Below are 17,177 nucleotides of genomic sequence, written 5' to 3'. Positions count from 1 at the left end.
CCCCACATCCAGTTCATGAGGAAATCCTCTTGGCTCTACCTTCAAAATATATACAGATGAGCATTTTTTAACCAGTGACTGGTGTTTAGTTTAAGCCACCTTCATCGCTTACTTGGATGATCTGTAGCTTCCTACCTGGTCTCTTTGCTTTCTTTTTCGTTTCCCTACAATCTTCTGCATACAGCAGCCAGAGTGATTCTTATAAAAATAAGTCGTATTATGTCTCTTCCCTGCTTTAGACCCTTCGGTGGTTCCCCATTTCGCTTAGAATCTTTATCATTGGCCTACTGTGCCACAGACTGTTAATGGTGATGGGGCTCTCTATTACTTCTCTCATTTCCTCTCCTGCATCTCTCTCCTTTGCTTGTTCTGTTTCATTCATCCTGACCTCCTTGCTATTCCTTTAACACGATAGGGTAACCCATTGCATTGGTGGTTTTTTCTGTCCATGACATCTTTTTCTGCATGGTTTACTTCTTCAGGCTTTGCTCACATGTCACTTTCTCTGTGAGGACTCTCTTGACCACCCTGTGTAACATTGTAGCCGTCCTTGCCCCCTGCACTGTACCCCCTGATGTTTTAACCTTTTTTTTTTTTTTAAGATAGCACTTATCACCTTTTAGAGTCCTATCTAAATGACTTATTTGTTATGTTTGTTGTTTATTGACTGTCTTCCTCCTCCAATGTAAGGTCTAGGAGGGCAAGGTTCTTTATTTCATCTGCGTAACCCAAGCAATAGATGTTTGCTCCTGTTTGTTGTTAGAGAAGAGGAAGGGAAATCTCATTTCTTCATTTGTTTGAATTTTTCTAGTAGTGTTTTTTTTAAGTCGTTTAAAAAAATTTTTCCCCCACTTCAATGTAACTATTTTGATTCTTCTCTTTGAATGTCCAAGGATTCTGTTTGATTTATAAGTTGAATGTAGTTATGGAATCACGGTAGTATAATTTTGTAGTGGTGTTACAGTGAATTCCTCCTTGGATCCTTTGAGGTTTCTTTCAAAACCTTTTTTAGAAATCCAAATCCTATATTAGTGTATATTCTCTCTAGAATGTTGTATTACAAGAATTTCCTGTTACTCTTAACTTAAAAAGAAATGATAGGTATTATAATAATGGCTAGGTAAAGGTATATAGGCTCATCCTTGTATGTGGAAAGTACTGGCTTTTTCCTTCTTTCATTGTAAATCTAGTTTTGACATTTATTTTTGTATTCTTTTTTCTTTTATTTTCTTTAAAGTCTTTTGTACTAACATCTATATGAGGCTGTAGAGGCAGATTAGAGTAAGTAAAACCTGGAGCAAGAGAGAACTGGCAAGTTACATATAAATACATGTGCACTGAGATGCAGGTATAACCATCATGAGTGGTCTTGGGCCCCAGATTATGTAATTTTTCTTAATGCTGCATTTATCCATCCAGTAAATAAATGTTTACTTGGTAACTAAATAAACTAGGGATAGATAGCTAAACGGACCATAGTCTCCGCTCATGTCTCTCACTTCAGGCACCAAGACCAAAAGTCGAGTTATAGTACTGAGTGCCACGTGTTCTATTTGATGTGAGCGTGCGCTGCTTTGTGCAAGTGGTGCTAGGAAGGCGCTCATTCCACTGAGAAGAAGGCACTTCAGTGTCACAAAGTTACTATGTAAACAGTGTCTTTAAGACCCTGAGCCTGTTTATTAGCTCTTACATTCGTATTCTTCTGCATCCTGTTTATAGATCTTGTAAAATTGCAGGGTTTTAATGGAGATGAAATACTGTGTGAAATGCTTTTCTAAACACAGCCACTCTACTTTCATTAAACAGTTCTGACATTAAGCAGTTTGCTAAGGTTTCTTCCAATTTAAGATTCTGTGATTTTGGGGTTGTAGCTCATTTCCTGTTAATGGTTTTTCTCTTTATTAGTTCATATTACTATTCTGTATTCTTAATATAACAATTACTATATCTTACGTGCAGGTGCCCCATGCGGATTGTAAAACACAGTGAAAATATATGGCAAAATTATTTTCTTTATGTACTGAAACGGATTCTTTTGTTAATGGAGAAGCCTGGAAAAGTTATAGATGGGATTTGTTTAGCAGCCTGAGATACGTCATAGACAGAACCCTGAAAGACCCAATGTGCAGTTCTTTACCTGCTCTCATTTGCAGGATATCCTGTGGTTTAAGCACCATTTCCAGTTCCTGAAAAGGATAAAGGTGAACAGACATGAAAGGGGGAATATGGTCTCTTATTATAATTTTTAACAATTTTGTCTGGGCTTGGTGCTAGATGTCCCTGCCATCTTGCTCCTTTCTTCCTTTGTGAGTCTGCTGATTGTTCCATCTTATTTGAAATACTTGGTCATGCTGACAGTATTATCAGTCACGGTGTTCTTTCCTCATAGATATCTACTCTCCCTCTGTTATGAACCATGAAGTTTACAGTGCTCTCCTCACCCTAAAGACATTGACCATGACATAACACTGATTTGATAAACATTGCAGTTTAACTGCATTGGTTAAACATTTTAATGCTTTAAACAGTGATGGTAACTATTTTATTTTCCTATCATGTCAAAACCCACTGCAGTGATAAATTCTTGGGAATGACAGACTTTGTAGAAAGTCAACATAAACATTTTTTTTTGAGGTGTATCTTCCTAAGTTTATTGTGGTTTCAAGATAGAAATACCTTTTTCTTCAGCTTTTATTTTTCTGGGCCTGGTTGAAGGCAACATTATGTAGTAGTCTCTAAGTTTGTAGTTTTTTTCCTTAATCCTCTTTTTTCTTATTAAAGTGACCTTACTCCTCTTTAGATGACTAGTATCTTCATTTTTAGCTTTACACCTTCCGTGAAAACTGGAAGGGACTGTTAACCAGTCACCCATCTCTGTTGACTTACTGATCCCAACACAATAGATGGGCCATCTCTTCTTTTTTTTTTTTTTAAAGATTTTATTTATTTATTTGACAGAGAGAGACAGCCAGGAAAGGGAGCACAAGCAGGGGGAGTGGGAGAGGAAGAAGCAGGCTCCCAGCAGAGAAGCCTGATGTGGGGCTCGATCCCAGGACTCCGGGATCACGCCCTGAGCCGAAGGCAGACGCTTAAAGGACTGCGCCACCCACGCGCCCCTGGGTCATCCCTTCTTGCACCACCTTCTTTTATGGCTCAGTACCTACTGCAGTTATAGTGGCATTTCACCTGCTTGAATATGCTCACTGCCTGGACAAGAAATTCAGGCTGTTGAAGGAGGAGGGTGAAGTCGAAACATAGCTTTCTAACATGGTACTGATTTTTTCTGAGGAAAAAACATAATTTCCTATCTGATCAAAATAAAACATTACTAGTATTTCCTTACACTAATTTCCTGTAAATAGTGAATATTTGCTACTGCACGTGATAAAAGAAAATAACTTTATATATAGATTCACGATACCCTGTCAAGGAAGAGAATCTGGGGCCCTAGGAACAGATGCTTCTGTATGTCCCCCCTTCTCCCATCCACACTTCTCTACACAGGATGATGACCTCGATAATATTTTAAGAGTGTTACCATTTTTTTACAATGAGGTTGGACTCATAGGGTTATTGACACCTGAGGTATAACTTGAGTGTGTGCTCTTCATTCGCTGGAACCATGCTACTTGGATCTCCGCCTTGGGCTATAGTTTAGGTGCTTTTTCAATTACACTGGGCTTGAATGGTTTTATTTTGGATGCTGTGTATTGGCAGAAATTTTTTTTTTCTTTTTTTGCAGGAAAATGGCAGGATAATGTTCACAGTCTTAAAAAAAGAAATATAATGGAGCTTACTCAGAGAGATACATGTGTGTGGGCACCTGGGTGGCTTAGTTGCTTAAGCGTCTGACTCTTGATCTCAGCTCAAGTCTTGATCTTGGGGTTGTGAGTTCAAGCCCTGTATTGGGCTCCATGCTGGGTGTGGAGCCCACTTAAAAAAGTTTTGAGAAAGGTACATGTGTGGACAAAAGATAAAATCTTTTTTTCCCTAAAATGTTAAGCTGAATGAGAAATTTTACAAAAAACCCCCACTATTTTCCCCGATATTTATTATCTTTTAAGGAGTACACAGAGGAGGCTTTTGAAAAGGATGAATGAAACTTAACAATATAAATTTTGGTAAATTTTGGTAAACTTAACAATATAAATTTTCATGGCTTATAAGATTTTCTTTTTTCTCTAACTCTGTTGAAAGCACAAATGAGGACCTGGAGGAACTCTTGCTTGGGAGAGGATAATCAAATCCAGGTTCTAATTTTCCTTTGAATGCTTATTCCAGGATAATTGATTTTTAAGGTCTGGCGTTGATATTAAAGATGATTCAGTCCATTCCTCACTTTTTATGGATGAGAAAACTGATTTCTGGAGATATTAAATTATGTTCTCAGGAACTCATGTTAGTTGGTAGAGAGTTAAACTGAACTTTTGGTTTCTATTTCTATTTTTTTTTTTCAATTCTCTTACCCATCACAGGAGAGAGTTTCTCATGGATTTTGCCAGTGTTGCTTAGAAGACCAATCTGAGCAAATAGGAGCAGTTACAACATTTCTAACATAATATTTTAGTAAGAAAGACCTTTTAATTTCATTGAGACTTCTCAAAAATAAAGGCTCAGTCTTTTGAAAAAGGTGGCTTAACATTGTTATGTAATAAACATACATTCAGAGCCTTAATACTTCTTTGTATTGATTGCAGAGTTGGCTCTGTTTGTTCTTAGAGAGTCAGACAGAACTGACCTTGATGACCTTGGAAAACGAAGTGAATTTGCAGATAATATCCTATCATATTGTGTAGCACTGTGGTCCAGACTGAAGTAATGAGAAGTTAGGAAAAGTGTATTCGACATAAAATGTTTGTAAAAGGGCAAGAGTATTGAAGTGCTTAGAATTTGGACTTGCTGTTTTATTTGTTGATCATAGGCCTGTTTTAACTTTTTTGCTCCTTTTTCAAACCATTTCAAATTCATGTTTGAGGCATGTGATAACTTAATCTTATTACTGCTTCCTTCCCTTTTTTCCCCTAAAATGAAAATGAAAAGAGATCATATATTTTCTTTAACATTATAGATTATTATAGCTGGCATTTATTACTTAGTGTCAGTCACTGTGCTAAAATTTTTATATGTATTTTGTAATTTGTCATATAGCTCTATGGGAGGGAATGTCATTATCTCTGTTTTGTAAATGAAATTGAAATATAAAGGACTTGTTTGATGTTACATAGCTAGTGTAAGATGTAAAATATTGTATTCAAACACTGGCAGTTTAAAAAATTCCATTCCATTGCCTCTTAGCATAAAGATGTCACAGAGACCCAATTCTAAAGGTCCCAGAACTTACTAACAAAGTAATGGTGGCCAGTCACATTACAAAATGATTTAATGAGAGATTTATTAAAATTTTTTTTGAAAGATTCTATTTATCTGAGAGAGAGAGACCGAGCACAAGCAGGGAGAGGGGCAGAGGGAGGGGGAGAAGCAGACTCCCCACTGAGCAGGGAGTCGGACATGGGGCTCCATCCCAAGACCCTGGGATCATGACCTGAGCTGAAGGCAGATGCTTAACTGACTGAGCCACCCAGGTACACCGAGAGATTTATTTTAGAAGATTTTATTTATTTATTTGTCAGAGAGAGAGAGCACACAGAAGCAGGGAGAGGGGCAGAGGAAGAGGGAGAAGCAGGCTCCCTGCCGAGCAAGGAGCCTGATGTGGGACTTGATCCCAGGACCCTGGGATTAGGACCTGAGCCAAAGGCAGATGCTTAACTGACTGAGCCACCCAGCATCCCAGCCCGAGAGATTTATTTTTAAAAAGCAGGTTCCCAGGGTATGTACTCTTTGTATTTTCTGGTAAAAAATGCAGAGGGAGCCATCTCATCTTATAGCCACCTCCAGGAGTTTTGGTTACCTAGTTTTGTCATTTATTGAGTTACAGGACTGCCCTTCGGTCAGTGGGCTATCCCTGATGCAGCCATTGTCCTTGCTTTGCACAGAATAGCCAAGTATTGCCCGCAGTGGTTAAAGCTGTTGATCTGAAAGAGGAAGTTGCCTGGAGATGGTAGGCGCCATGGTGGACATATAGGCAACTCCTCCCAGTATCTAAATGGTTAATTACTTTATATGTAACCTTTAAGAATATATCTTTTATATAAAACAAGGAATATAGATATTAGTTTCAAAATCTGTACATTATGTTTATCTTTATTCTTTAGAAGGTAGTTATGACTTAGAGCCTCAAATCCATCTTTTATTTTATTTTATGTTTTTTAAAGATTTTATTTATTTATTCGACAGAGATAGAGACAGCCAGCGAGAGAGGGAACACAAGCAGGGGGAGTGGGAGAGGAAGAAGCAGGCTCCTAGCGGAGGAGCCTGATGTGGGGCTCGATCCCATAACGCCGGGATCACGCCCTGAGCGGAAGGTGGACGCTTAACCGCTGTGCCACCCAGGCGCCCCTCAAATCCATCTTTTAGTTGTTTAAATTCTTAATCTTTAATATCTATGTGCTTATTAGTGATCTAGAATATCCTGTTCTTACATTTTAGATTGTATTGTCATGTGACCTAGTCTTACTATTAATTTCATTTTAAGGAAATTGCCAAGGTTTGAGTGGAAGTTAGCTTATTTTTTTTTTTAAGGATCTCAAATGGATGGCTACAATTCTTCATCACACTTCCTTTTTCAAATACTTTGGTTTTATAAAGAAAATATAGTGCTCATATTATTCATACTATTTAGTTATTTTTATGGATCATGTATAAAAACAGTGGTTTAGGGGTGCCTGGGTGGCTCAGTTGGTTAAGCATTTGCCTTCAGCTCAGGTTATGATTCTAGGGTCCTGGGATCAAGTCCCACATCGGGCTCCCTGCTCAGTGGGGAGTCTGCTTCTCCCTCTCTCTCTGCCCCTCCCCTCTGCTTGTGCTCTCTCTCTCGCTTACTCTCTCTCAAATAAATAAAATCTTAAAAAAAAAAAAAAACCAACTCTGACTTTAAAAACAAAACAAAACAGTAGTTTAAAAAAGATTATTTTTACATCAGGGGTATGTAATTATCTGGGTAGGGAGCATTCTATTTTTATGCTTCTCATAGAGCTTGATTTAATTCACAGCTGAAAGTGATCACCATATGATTAGAAATGTTTCAGTGTTGGGGCGCTTGGGTGGCTTAGTCAGTTGAATGTCCAAGTCTTGATCTTGGCTTAGGTCTTGATCTCATAGTCATGAGTTCCAGCCCCACTTCAACTCTGTGTTGGATATGGAGCCTACTTAAAAGAAAAAAAAAAAGTCTCAGTGTTAGTACTTGCTGCTAGAATTTTTTCTATTCTATTTTTATGTTTCTAGTTAACTGTTCTGAGTTGATCATAAAAAACTGTGGTGCATGAATAGATAAAAGAATGAAGATGTTATTAAAAGTAAAGTGTCATTTTTCTGAATTAACGGCTTATTCAGCTTCTTAGACAGTACAGCCAACCAGAGCTAAGTTCTAAAAATTATTTCCTTGTATGTATTTTATATTTGAGAAAGGATTTTCATTCATATTTTTGTATTGAATATTCGTAACAAGGAGTCAGTAAACCTTTCCTGTAAAATGCCAGATAATAAAAAATATTTTAGGCTTTGTGGGCCATATGGTCTCTCTTCCTAAACTATTCAACTCTTTCATGCCATTATTGCATGGAAGCTGCCATAGACAATATTTAAATGAATGAAGTTGGCTGTGTTTCCATAGAACTTTATTTATGGATGCTGAATTTGAATGTAATGTAATTTTCTTGTGTCATTAAATATTTTTCTTCTTTTAGTTTTTCCCAACCATTAAAACATGTAAAAACCATTTTTAGCTCATGGACTGTATAAAAACAGGTTATGGTCCAGACTTGCCTGACAGACTGTAGTTTGCTGAACTCTGTTCAAAATAAGCCTGTGAGAATTTGCTGACTATTTTCTGTTTTTTCCCCTTTGTTTTAACATTATTTTATGTTTTGTTTGTTTTGCTACTTAATCATATGTTTTCTGACATTATTAACATGTATGTAACTTTTAAATTTTAATAATTCAAAAAAATTTAATGATTTTTAGTAAGTTTTAAGCTATGGGGGGGGTAGGGCCTATAATATTGGCCTCTTTAACACCTTGCATATTTATAAAAGTTATATATACTCAATAGATACTTGGGAGAGTTGAAAAGGAGTAGTATCTTTCTTCCAATATTTGAAAGACTGTTGTGTAGATTGTTTCATTTCACTTATTCACCTATTAAACATGTTCCGGGAGGTTCTCTTGCATTACTGAATAGAAGTAATAGGGAGGCAAAACTCACCTCAGAATGTAGGGAGAAAGAGAAAGGAGAGAAAGAGACCTCATTGATTATATTCTTTGTAGCGTGGTATATACTGTGGTCAGTGATACAGACAGCCCCTCATTTAACCTTTACAGCTTGTTTAGGTAGGCGTTTCTTTACTCATTTTACAGTTGAAGAAACTTAGATAAAATACTAAAGTGAGTGGTGGTGGAGAATTTGAACTGAGATCATGATCTTCCCATATACTTTTTTTTTAATACTAAGGAATGTTTAGTTAACTAGTTTGCCTTACACATTAGCTACTTAGCTATTACTACAAGTTTTGTGTGTGTGTGTGTGTGTATTATGCTATTACTGTGAGTTTTCACACTCAGCTGACAACAGAGAATTTTTTTTTTTAGAAAAGATGAAATGTTGAATTGAAGAACTTCTAAGATCAAGTTTCAGATTCTTTGAATATATGATTACAGAGGGCTTTACTTTTAAATGCAGGTAAAACACATTTTTCCTTTTGTGTCTATACCCCTCTTTAAAATGTTTTACGGGACACCTGCCTGGCTCAGTTGGCGGAGCATGTGGCTCTTGATCTCAGGGTTGTGAGTTTTTTTGTTTTTTGTTTTTTGTTTTAAAGATTTTATTTATTTATTTATTTGACAGAGATAGAGACAGCCAGCGAGAGAGGGAACACAAGCAGGGGGAGTGGGAGAGGAAGAAGCAGGCTCTTAGCAGAGGAGCCTGATGTGGGGCTCGATCCCATAATGCCGGGATCACGCCCTGAGCCGAAGGCAGACGCTTAACCGCTGTGCCACCCAGGCGCCCCATCAGGGTTGTGAGTTTGAGCCCCACTTTGGGTGTAGAGATTACTTAAAAAAATAAAATCTTTATAAAAATGTTGTTTTACAAAAGTAAATTAGTAGAATGACACAATGAAGTAAGATTGAGGAATATACACAAAGTTTCTATCAAATTGTATGTTTAGTAGAAATCAATGATTAAATCAGATCTTAAGCTGGTCATTTCAACCAACGTGCTTGAAAGAAATTGAAGATCGAGTAAAGCTAGGTTAAATGTTACAAGTAAATGAAGAATGTTTCTAGCAGAGTAAATAATCATGGAGTTTCTTTCTTGACCCAACAATCATTTTGAGTGTCTGTATGCTGTGGGAGCTCAGATAAGTGAGAGAAGTGGACAGTAATAGAGGCATGCATGAGCTGTTGTGGGGGCACAGGATGGATGTGTAATTAAGCTGGAGTGGGTAGAAGAAGAGGTTCCCAGAGGACCCTACCTCCTGGGAAGATGATGTCTGAACTTCTTCCTTTTCCCCCTTTATTGGCTTTCAAATTATTTAAAAATTTGTAGTTCTTGCAAATACTAACCAAGCGAGAAGTGTAACTACACTGTTTACACAGTGTAAATCCTTATTTACACTTTCTGTTCTCCAATCCTTATTTTTCAAAGTTATAGGTAATAGATTGGTAAATATGCTTCCAGATTTTTCCCCGTGCCTTTACCAACAGATTTTTTTTTCTCCACAAAATCGGGTTACCGCTATATATAATTTTGTAACTTGCTTTTTTCCCACATGTAATAGTCTATCACATGTATGTTTCTATCCCAGTAGATACAGATCAGTCACTTTTAAAATCTTGTTGCCTCAAATACTGGGATGAATGTACCTTCATTTATTTACATTATTTCCTGTTCCTGGACATGTAGGTTTTCAACCTGTTACAAAGAGTGAATATTCCTTATGCAGATACGTTTGTTTTCTTTTATGAATTAAGTTTTAAATGATAAGTAATACGCAGGTGAAAAGGAGTTAAGATTAATGTGAAGGGAAAATGTTTTCTAGGCTAAGGGAACAAATGTAATTTGAAAAACCCCCCTGAAGAAAATGATACTTTTAGTTAAGGGAGAAGCATTTCTGTTTCTATGCTTCGGAAGTATAGCACCTCTTGTTTTCTTGAACTTTGAACTGTATGCTAGAGATCTTGTTTTATGGAATAGGCATCCCTTTGCTGAATAACTTACAGTTATATAATTTTCTTATTTTAGAGATTAAAAACTTTTTTCAGTAATTGTTACTAGATAGAGAAGTAGAATTACAAGCTGATAAAAATGATTATTTGGACATTATTACATAGAGGTTAAGTGGGTAGTTCTAGGAATAGAGCTTATATTTTAGCTATCTTTTTCTTAGTTCTGTTATCTAATTGGGAATTTCTTACTCAGGTTTCAAAATAACTTTTTGGGTGGTTAGTCCTCCACTGTTGTCCATTTGAAACAAATTTGGTTAATTCATAAAATAACTACTGGGAAGTTGCTAGTTTATCAAGTAGGTATCTGAAAGTGGGGTAGATGACTTAAAGTAGATAAATTGTGTTTTTTATGTCTTAACTCTTAAGTGTAAAATCTTATCCTTAAAAAGTTTTAGTTGCTGCTTTTTTGTTCCAAATTTTCAATTTTGAAATGTTGCCTATAGTGATATCAAGTACTAATCAGTATTACTAATTTTATAATTCTCCTGACAATTAAGAGTATCTAGTGATTTCTTAAAAATACATGGGAAACAAAATGGTTCATTAAACAAGGCTGACATTTTTCTGAACGATTTGTAAAAGTAAAACCCTTTCCTTTTTGGTTGCCAAGGAGGCTGTGTTATTTGGTTAGATGTGTTTCATTGAATAGAAATCCAAGTCTTTGTTAAGGCTCAACTTTAAAAATTTTTCCTCATTAAAAAAATGCTAAATACTTCTTATTAATGTTATTAATTTGAATAACATGAATGCTTTGAATCAGTACTTCATCCTAAGGTAATTATTACTTAATGTGAAGTGTAATTTTTAAGCATTCATATCTTTTTTCATTTAGAGTTATTTTCCAAGAGTAAAGTAACATTTAAACACATCTGATAACTTAGGGGGTAGGGAAGAGGCCGGAGGGTGGATATGGAGGGGGACTGACTGGTGGGAGGTGGGGGGCATTTAAAAAAAAAAAAAACCACATGATAACTTATTTTATATATGATTTTTCTAGGGCTGCTTTGGAAGAAGTAGAAGGAGATGTGGCAGAATTGGAATTAAAACTCGATAAGGTGAATTTTACTTTAAAAGTTTTTTAAAACATGAATTCTTATTTTTCATTAACAATGATTTGGGCCTTTAATACTAGGTGGTTCATGTTACTTTTTTTTTTTCTCTCTATGAGGTAAATGTTGTTATTATCCCAATTTTACACGTGAGGAAATTGAGGCTACACACATAAAATTGCTTGTTGAAAATCTAAGTGCCAGAGCAAGAATTGAAACAGCATCTGACTTCAGAGCTAACTAGATATCCTTTATATTGTTGGAACTTCATCAAAAAGATTGCATGTATATTTTTGATGCTTAGTATTTTTCATACATAACCTGACCATTCTTGTTTATAAATGTGGGTGTGGACACACTAAATATAAATAAAATTTAAAATACTGATTCCATTTTTTAAAGCTAATGCCAGAAATGCTTAGTATATATTTAATAATTAATATATTAAGTAGTCATATTCTATTTGAGGGTAAATGTACATTGATTTCTATCTTCTATATTAATTATTGATCATATTTTTTTTCTCTACCTAAGAAATACTGCTATAAAGCAGGAAGAAATATGAGAATGAGTAAGACATGGCTTCTGGTTTCAAGTAACCAGTAACTGTTTAGTGAAATATTTTTCTTAAAATTTATGGAGATAAATCAGATAGACATACTTGGAATACCTTTTCTGAAAATAACTTCCTACTTATTTAATGATTATTATAAATGGTATTGCTACATAAAGCAGTGCTTCTCAAACTGTATTGTGCATAGGAATCGCCTGGGGAATCTAGTAAAAATACAGATCCTGATTCAGGAAGTCTGGGGAATCTGAGATTCTGTGTTTCTAATCAGATTCCAGGTGACACCAGTGCTGTTGTTCCATGGACCACACTTTGAATAGCAAGGATATAAAATAATTAAGCTAAAGGTTTTCAAATGTTTTGAAATCATGAAATATATGTATGTAAATAATGTAAATGGTATAGAGACTATATAAAGTAGAAGTATTAATTATGTATGTAAAACCAAAATTTTAGAAAATATTTAGTAATAAGTTATTTTTGTGTTGTACTCTGTAGTTTTCAAAACACTTTGATATATAGTACATTCTTTGATTTTTACAATAATTCTGTGAGGTAGTTAAGACAAGTGCTGTTATTCCCATTTTATAGATGAGGATACCAAAGCCCAGAAAGTGAAGGGGACTTGCTTTAAGTCAGAGGTAGAAGAGGCAGAACCAGGGTCAGGACTCACATTTTTATTCTTAGTTCAGTGCTCTTTTTGTGTACCACTGTACTTCTGGATCTGTACTGGGGGAGCACTTTGCCACTTGGAAGTTTTTTGAGGAACGCTAAGAAGTTTCTTGGCAAGTGTTTTTTAAAATTAGTGTTATAATTTTTGGTAAGGATATTTTCAGCAATATTTTCAAATATTTTTTCTTTAAAATTACACATACAGGATTATTATTGTTGTTATTATTATTTTACCCAGAGGTATTACATTTATTTTAAACACTTTGAAACAAAGTTTTTAAACCTTAAGGTAGGCAACAGAAATGTAGTCTTGATTTTCTGGTAGATTTATGAGAGAGTATGTAGAAAGACAAGTCTTTTTTTTTTTTTTTTTTTTTAGAGTTTATGTATTTATTTGAGAGAGAGAGATAGTGAGACATAGAGCATGAGCAGGGGACAGAGGGAGAAACAGACTCCCCACTGAGCAGGGAGTCCAATGCGGGGCTTGATCCCAGGACCCTGGGATTATGACCTGAGCCGAAGGCAGAAGCTTAACCGACTTAACCACCCAGGTGCCCCTGAAAGACAAGGTTTTTTAAAGAATCATGGAGTAGTCTAATCAAGATATCTATTCTTTTTGGGTAGAACTGCATGTAAATCATATGAAACATTTTGTGTGTTCGTGGTTGGGGGGGGTCCTCAAATTTGAAGTATCTAAACCGATAGAATCCACTAACAGCATTTTTGTTACTGATTTTGCTTTTATGAGCAGCCCCCCCCCCCTGTTGTGTCAAATTTGGTTGGAGTTGGGAGACTGGTAGAATCTTAAAATCAAAAGATTCAAGTTTAAGACAAGTTATTAAAATATTGGCAATCAGTACTAAGATCTCTAAAGCCCTTTACCTAAAAGGCTAATAAGGACATCATGGAAATTTTGACATTTTAAAAAATATTATCTTCCACCTGAATAGAAAGTCTGTAGTTACTTTTATGCTTCTCTAGTTTAAGGTCTTGATTTCTTATAAAATTTACCTCTCCCAAATTCTTAAGTTAGTATCTGTCATTTCACTGTAGAATTTTGAGGAGTTAGCACAGAGGGGAGAACCAGAGAGGAGGAAGAGATGGTAGTTATTGAAGGTGGTGGCACTGAAGGACTAGTGGAGGGGAGGGGTTGACCAAGATCAATTTAGTGATTTCATAACTTTGTGCAAGGCAAGTTCTACCTGTAATATCATAGTAAATCATGCCACCAACAGGTTAAACTAGCTTGGTGACTTAGTTTTTATTTATTTTGCTTATATTATGTTACCAATAGTTACGCTCCTTGTGGAGAATAATGCTTCCTGAGTGGCCTTGTTCTGCTGGGTCCAGTGATCTATCCATTCTGCCAGGTGTCCTGCAATTGACAAGCACCGTAGAGCGTCACAGTGGCCATCCAGATGTAATTTCTGTATGTTGCATCTCCTCACTGGAACGCTTGTTCCCTCTCTGTTAAGCAGATACTCTTTAAATCACTGCTCGGGTACTACCAAACTTAGGTTCTTTTTCTTGTATTGCGTTCTTTCTTATACACACTTCCATTTAAATTATTATAATAAATATTGTAGTCTTTGGATTGTAGCATGCTCTAATAGTTAAGAACACAAAGCCTGGAGTAAGGCTGTCCGCATTTGAATCTGGCTCTACCACTAACTAAGCTATATGGTGTCGGGCAAGTTCCTCAACCTTCCTGTGCTTCAGTTTCTTCATCTCCAAAAAGGGTATAATTAGAGTATCTATCCTGTAGGGTTATTATGAGAATAAGGTGTTTTAATATATGTTAGTGCTTAGCATAATTCTTAGCACATGTTAAGTTCTAAATAAATGCTAACGATGGTGTCTCTTCAACAAATTATTAGCTCCTTTAAGACAGTCTTTGAAGGAAAAAAACCCCTCAGTTGATGTGCACTTACTATGTATCAAGTGCTAAGTTTTACTTACATTATCTGCAACTGTCACAACAATGTTGCAAAGTCGGTATTATATCCAGTTTGCCCGTGAGAAAAATGAGACTTAGAGAGGTTGTTACTCAAGGGCAGTCAGCGGATAAGTTGTTTATATTCTCATCATGAAAAAGCGCCTATGACATACATATCACTTAGTAAAAAGAACTTTTGAGTGAATTGGGGCTACTAGTTTGATAATTTTGACTAACTTGGCATTTACTCTTAGGTAGGAATCTTCCCTCTTTTTAAGCTTATATTATTCAGTTATCCCTATTATCAGTGTCATCTACTAAGGATTTTGCTAGCTGGCAAAGTTTCTGTCACCAAGTCAGTCCTTCCTCCTGCATAGCTGTAGTGTATGTGTGGCTCAGCTATATGACGGTCCCATTAGCTCCCCAACTCCTGTGACAGCTATGCCTTACCATTCAGAGTTCTCCTCTTGGAAATCTGGAATGCTGGTCTCTCACTTTCTTACCCGAGACTCTGGTCTTTCCAGTTCTCATTTCACTCCTGCTTCTGTTCTTCAAGCTTAGCTAGCCCTCTAGTCTTTCAGTCTATAAACTTCTGATATTTTAGACCCCCTTTAAACTCCCCTTTCAGAGCATTTTGGAGGGGGTACTTTTTGGAGATAAAATTCACCTAACATAAAATTAATCATTTTAAAGTGTACAGTTCAGTGTTTCCAGCATATTTACGGTATTGTGCAGCCCTCACCACTAACCCCAGAACACTTCCTGTATCTGTTAGCATCTCCCAATTCTTCTCTCACTACATTGTCTGGCAACCACTAATCTACTTTCTGTCTTCATGGATTTGCCTATTTTGAATATTTCATATAAACAGAATCATAATTTGGCCTTTTGTGATTGGCTTCTTTCACTTAGCATGATGTCTTTAAGGTTCGTCTGCACATGTTGTAACATTTCCTTTTTATGGCTGAGTAATATGCCTTTGTATGGATATACCACATTTTGTTTATCCCTTCATCACTTGATGGACATTTGAGTTATTTCCACTTTTTGGCTAGTATAAATAATACTGCTGTGAACCCTTTCAGCATACTCTTAATTTTATTCCATCATATTTTTCTTCTGGAGACTTTCATTTCCCTTCCATAACACCTACTCCATAGGATTCTCACTATATTACTCTAACCATCTCTAGTCTCTGTGTCATATTTGGGCTATAAGGCCCTGTAAGAGGAGTTACACAATTGTTTAGTGAAACCACCTGGTGGAGTTACACATCCCTGGAATTCTTGATGTGAAACAAATTTTCTAAGATTTGGTCAGGTTATGTTGTTAAATCTTTAACAGCTGTTATACTTCTGTTTTCTCATGATTTATCATTTTGTTCTTTCTTAATAGATGACTGACTTTTATCTTCCTTTTGGTGGGAATACTTTTATTTCTTGCTCCTAATCTAGAAATTTAGAATATGTCCTTCTCTTTTTCCACTTTTCCTCCCATTTGAGTGATAAAAGTATCCCTTTTCCTATCTAATTCCAAACTCTAACTTCTCAGGACTTTGCTTTAGTCATCTTTCTCCTTTTCTTTCTCTACCACCTCTTCATTTTAAGCAGAAAGAGTTCAAGTTTCCCTGGAACAAAAACAAAATAAGAGAGAAAACTAAAAGCAAACAAGAAAAATCTGACAAGGAAACATAAATCTTTAGTAATTACCATGTGCCAGTAATGGTTTGTGCTAAGACCTTTATGTGCATTATCTTAACTCTTTTATAGTAACCTTGTAGGTTTGGTACCATTATGATCATTTCAGACAGAAGAAACTTACATTTACTGAGGTTAAGGTCACTCAGGATCATTTAGATGGTTAAGTACGGCAGGAGGATTTGAACCTAAGCTGACTGAGCCCACAACCCTGTTTTTAACCATAATGTTACACTACCAACCTCTCTCCTTCACTTATTATGGAACGTTTTAATTTAATTATTTTTTAAATTATTTTAAGTAATACCTCCTATGTGATACAAACTTCAAAGATACAAAAATGTGTACCCAGTGAAAAATTAGTCATCCTCTAATCTCTTTCCTAGAGGAGAATACTTGTGTCCTTCCAGAAATTTTCTAAGCATATAAAAGATTATAAATATTTGTCTTCTCTCCCACTACAACAAAAATATTAACACTGTTATACATTTGCTTTTTGAAAAAAATAGATCTGGATTTTGGTTTTTGTTGTTAATTATTGAGCTGCCTCATTCTTTTTAATGGCTGAATTGTATCTCATTGTATGGATATATCATAATTTATTTATCCAGTTGCCTATTGATGGACACTTAGATTGCTACCTGTATTTTACTGTGGCTGCAGTGAATGACTTCACATTTCTGTCATGTGGTTTATGTGGAAATATAACGTTATAATACTTTTCTAAAAGTGAAATTGCTAGGTTAGAGGGTATGTGTTTAAAATTTTGATAGCTCTTGCTAAATTGCCTTACATAGAAATTATACCAGTTTACATTCCCTCCCCCATAAATGTGTAAGAGTGCCTGTTTTCCCATACCTACCCTCTCTAAAATAGCAAATTAACAAACTTTTTGATCTTTGCTATTCTGT

The 17,177-nt window shown here is 35.8% G+C and overlaps 1 protein-coding gene across 3 annotated transcripts in view; it reads left to right on the top strand.

Moving 5' to 3' along the window:
- Positions 1 to 17,177, top strand: part of ACAP2 (ArfGAP with coiled-coil, ankyrin repeat and PH domains 2) — a 140,472-nt gene that overhangs the window by 38,899 nt on the left and 84,396 nt on the right. For all 3 annotated transcript variants that reach the window (XM_087861523.1, XM_045812732.2, XM_045812733.2), the window contains exon 2: positions 11,339 to 11,396. In XM_087861523.1, coding sequence (XP_087717649.1) covers positions 11,339 to 11,396 — 58 coding nt within the window. The remainder of the gene's footprint in view (positions 1 to 11,338; positions 11,397 to 17,177) is intronic.

The sequence above is a fragment of the Ursus americanus genome, chromosome 4 (genome assembly GCF_024610735.1).
Source record: "Ursus americanus isolate L20-20 chromosome 4, mUrsAme1.1.p, whole genome shotgun sequence".
Classification (NCBI taxonomy): Eukaryota; Metazoa; Chordata; class Mammalia; order Carnivora; family Ursidae; genus Ursus; species Ursus americanus.
Note: the sequence above shows the minus strand (reverse complement) of the source record. Positions and strands in the feature narration are given on the sequence as shown.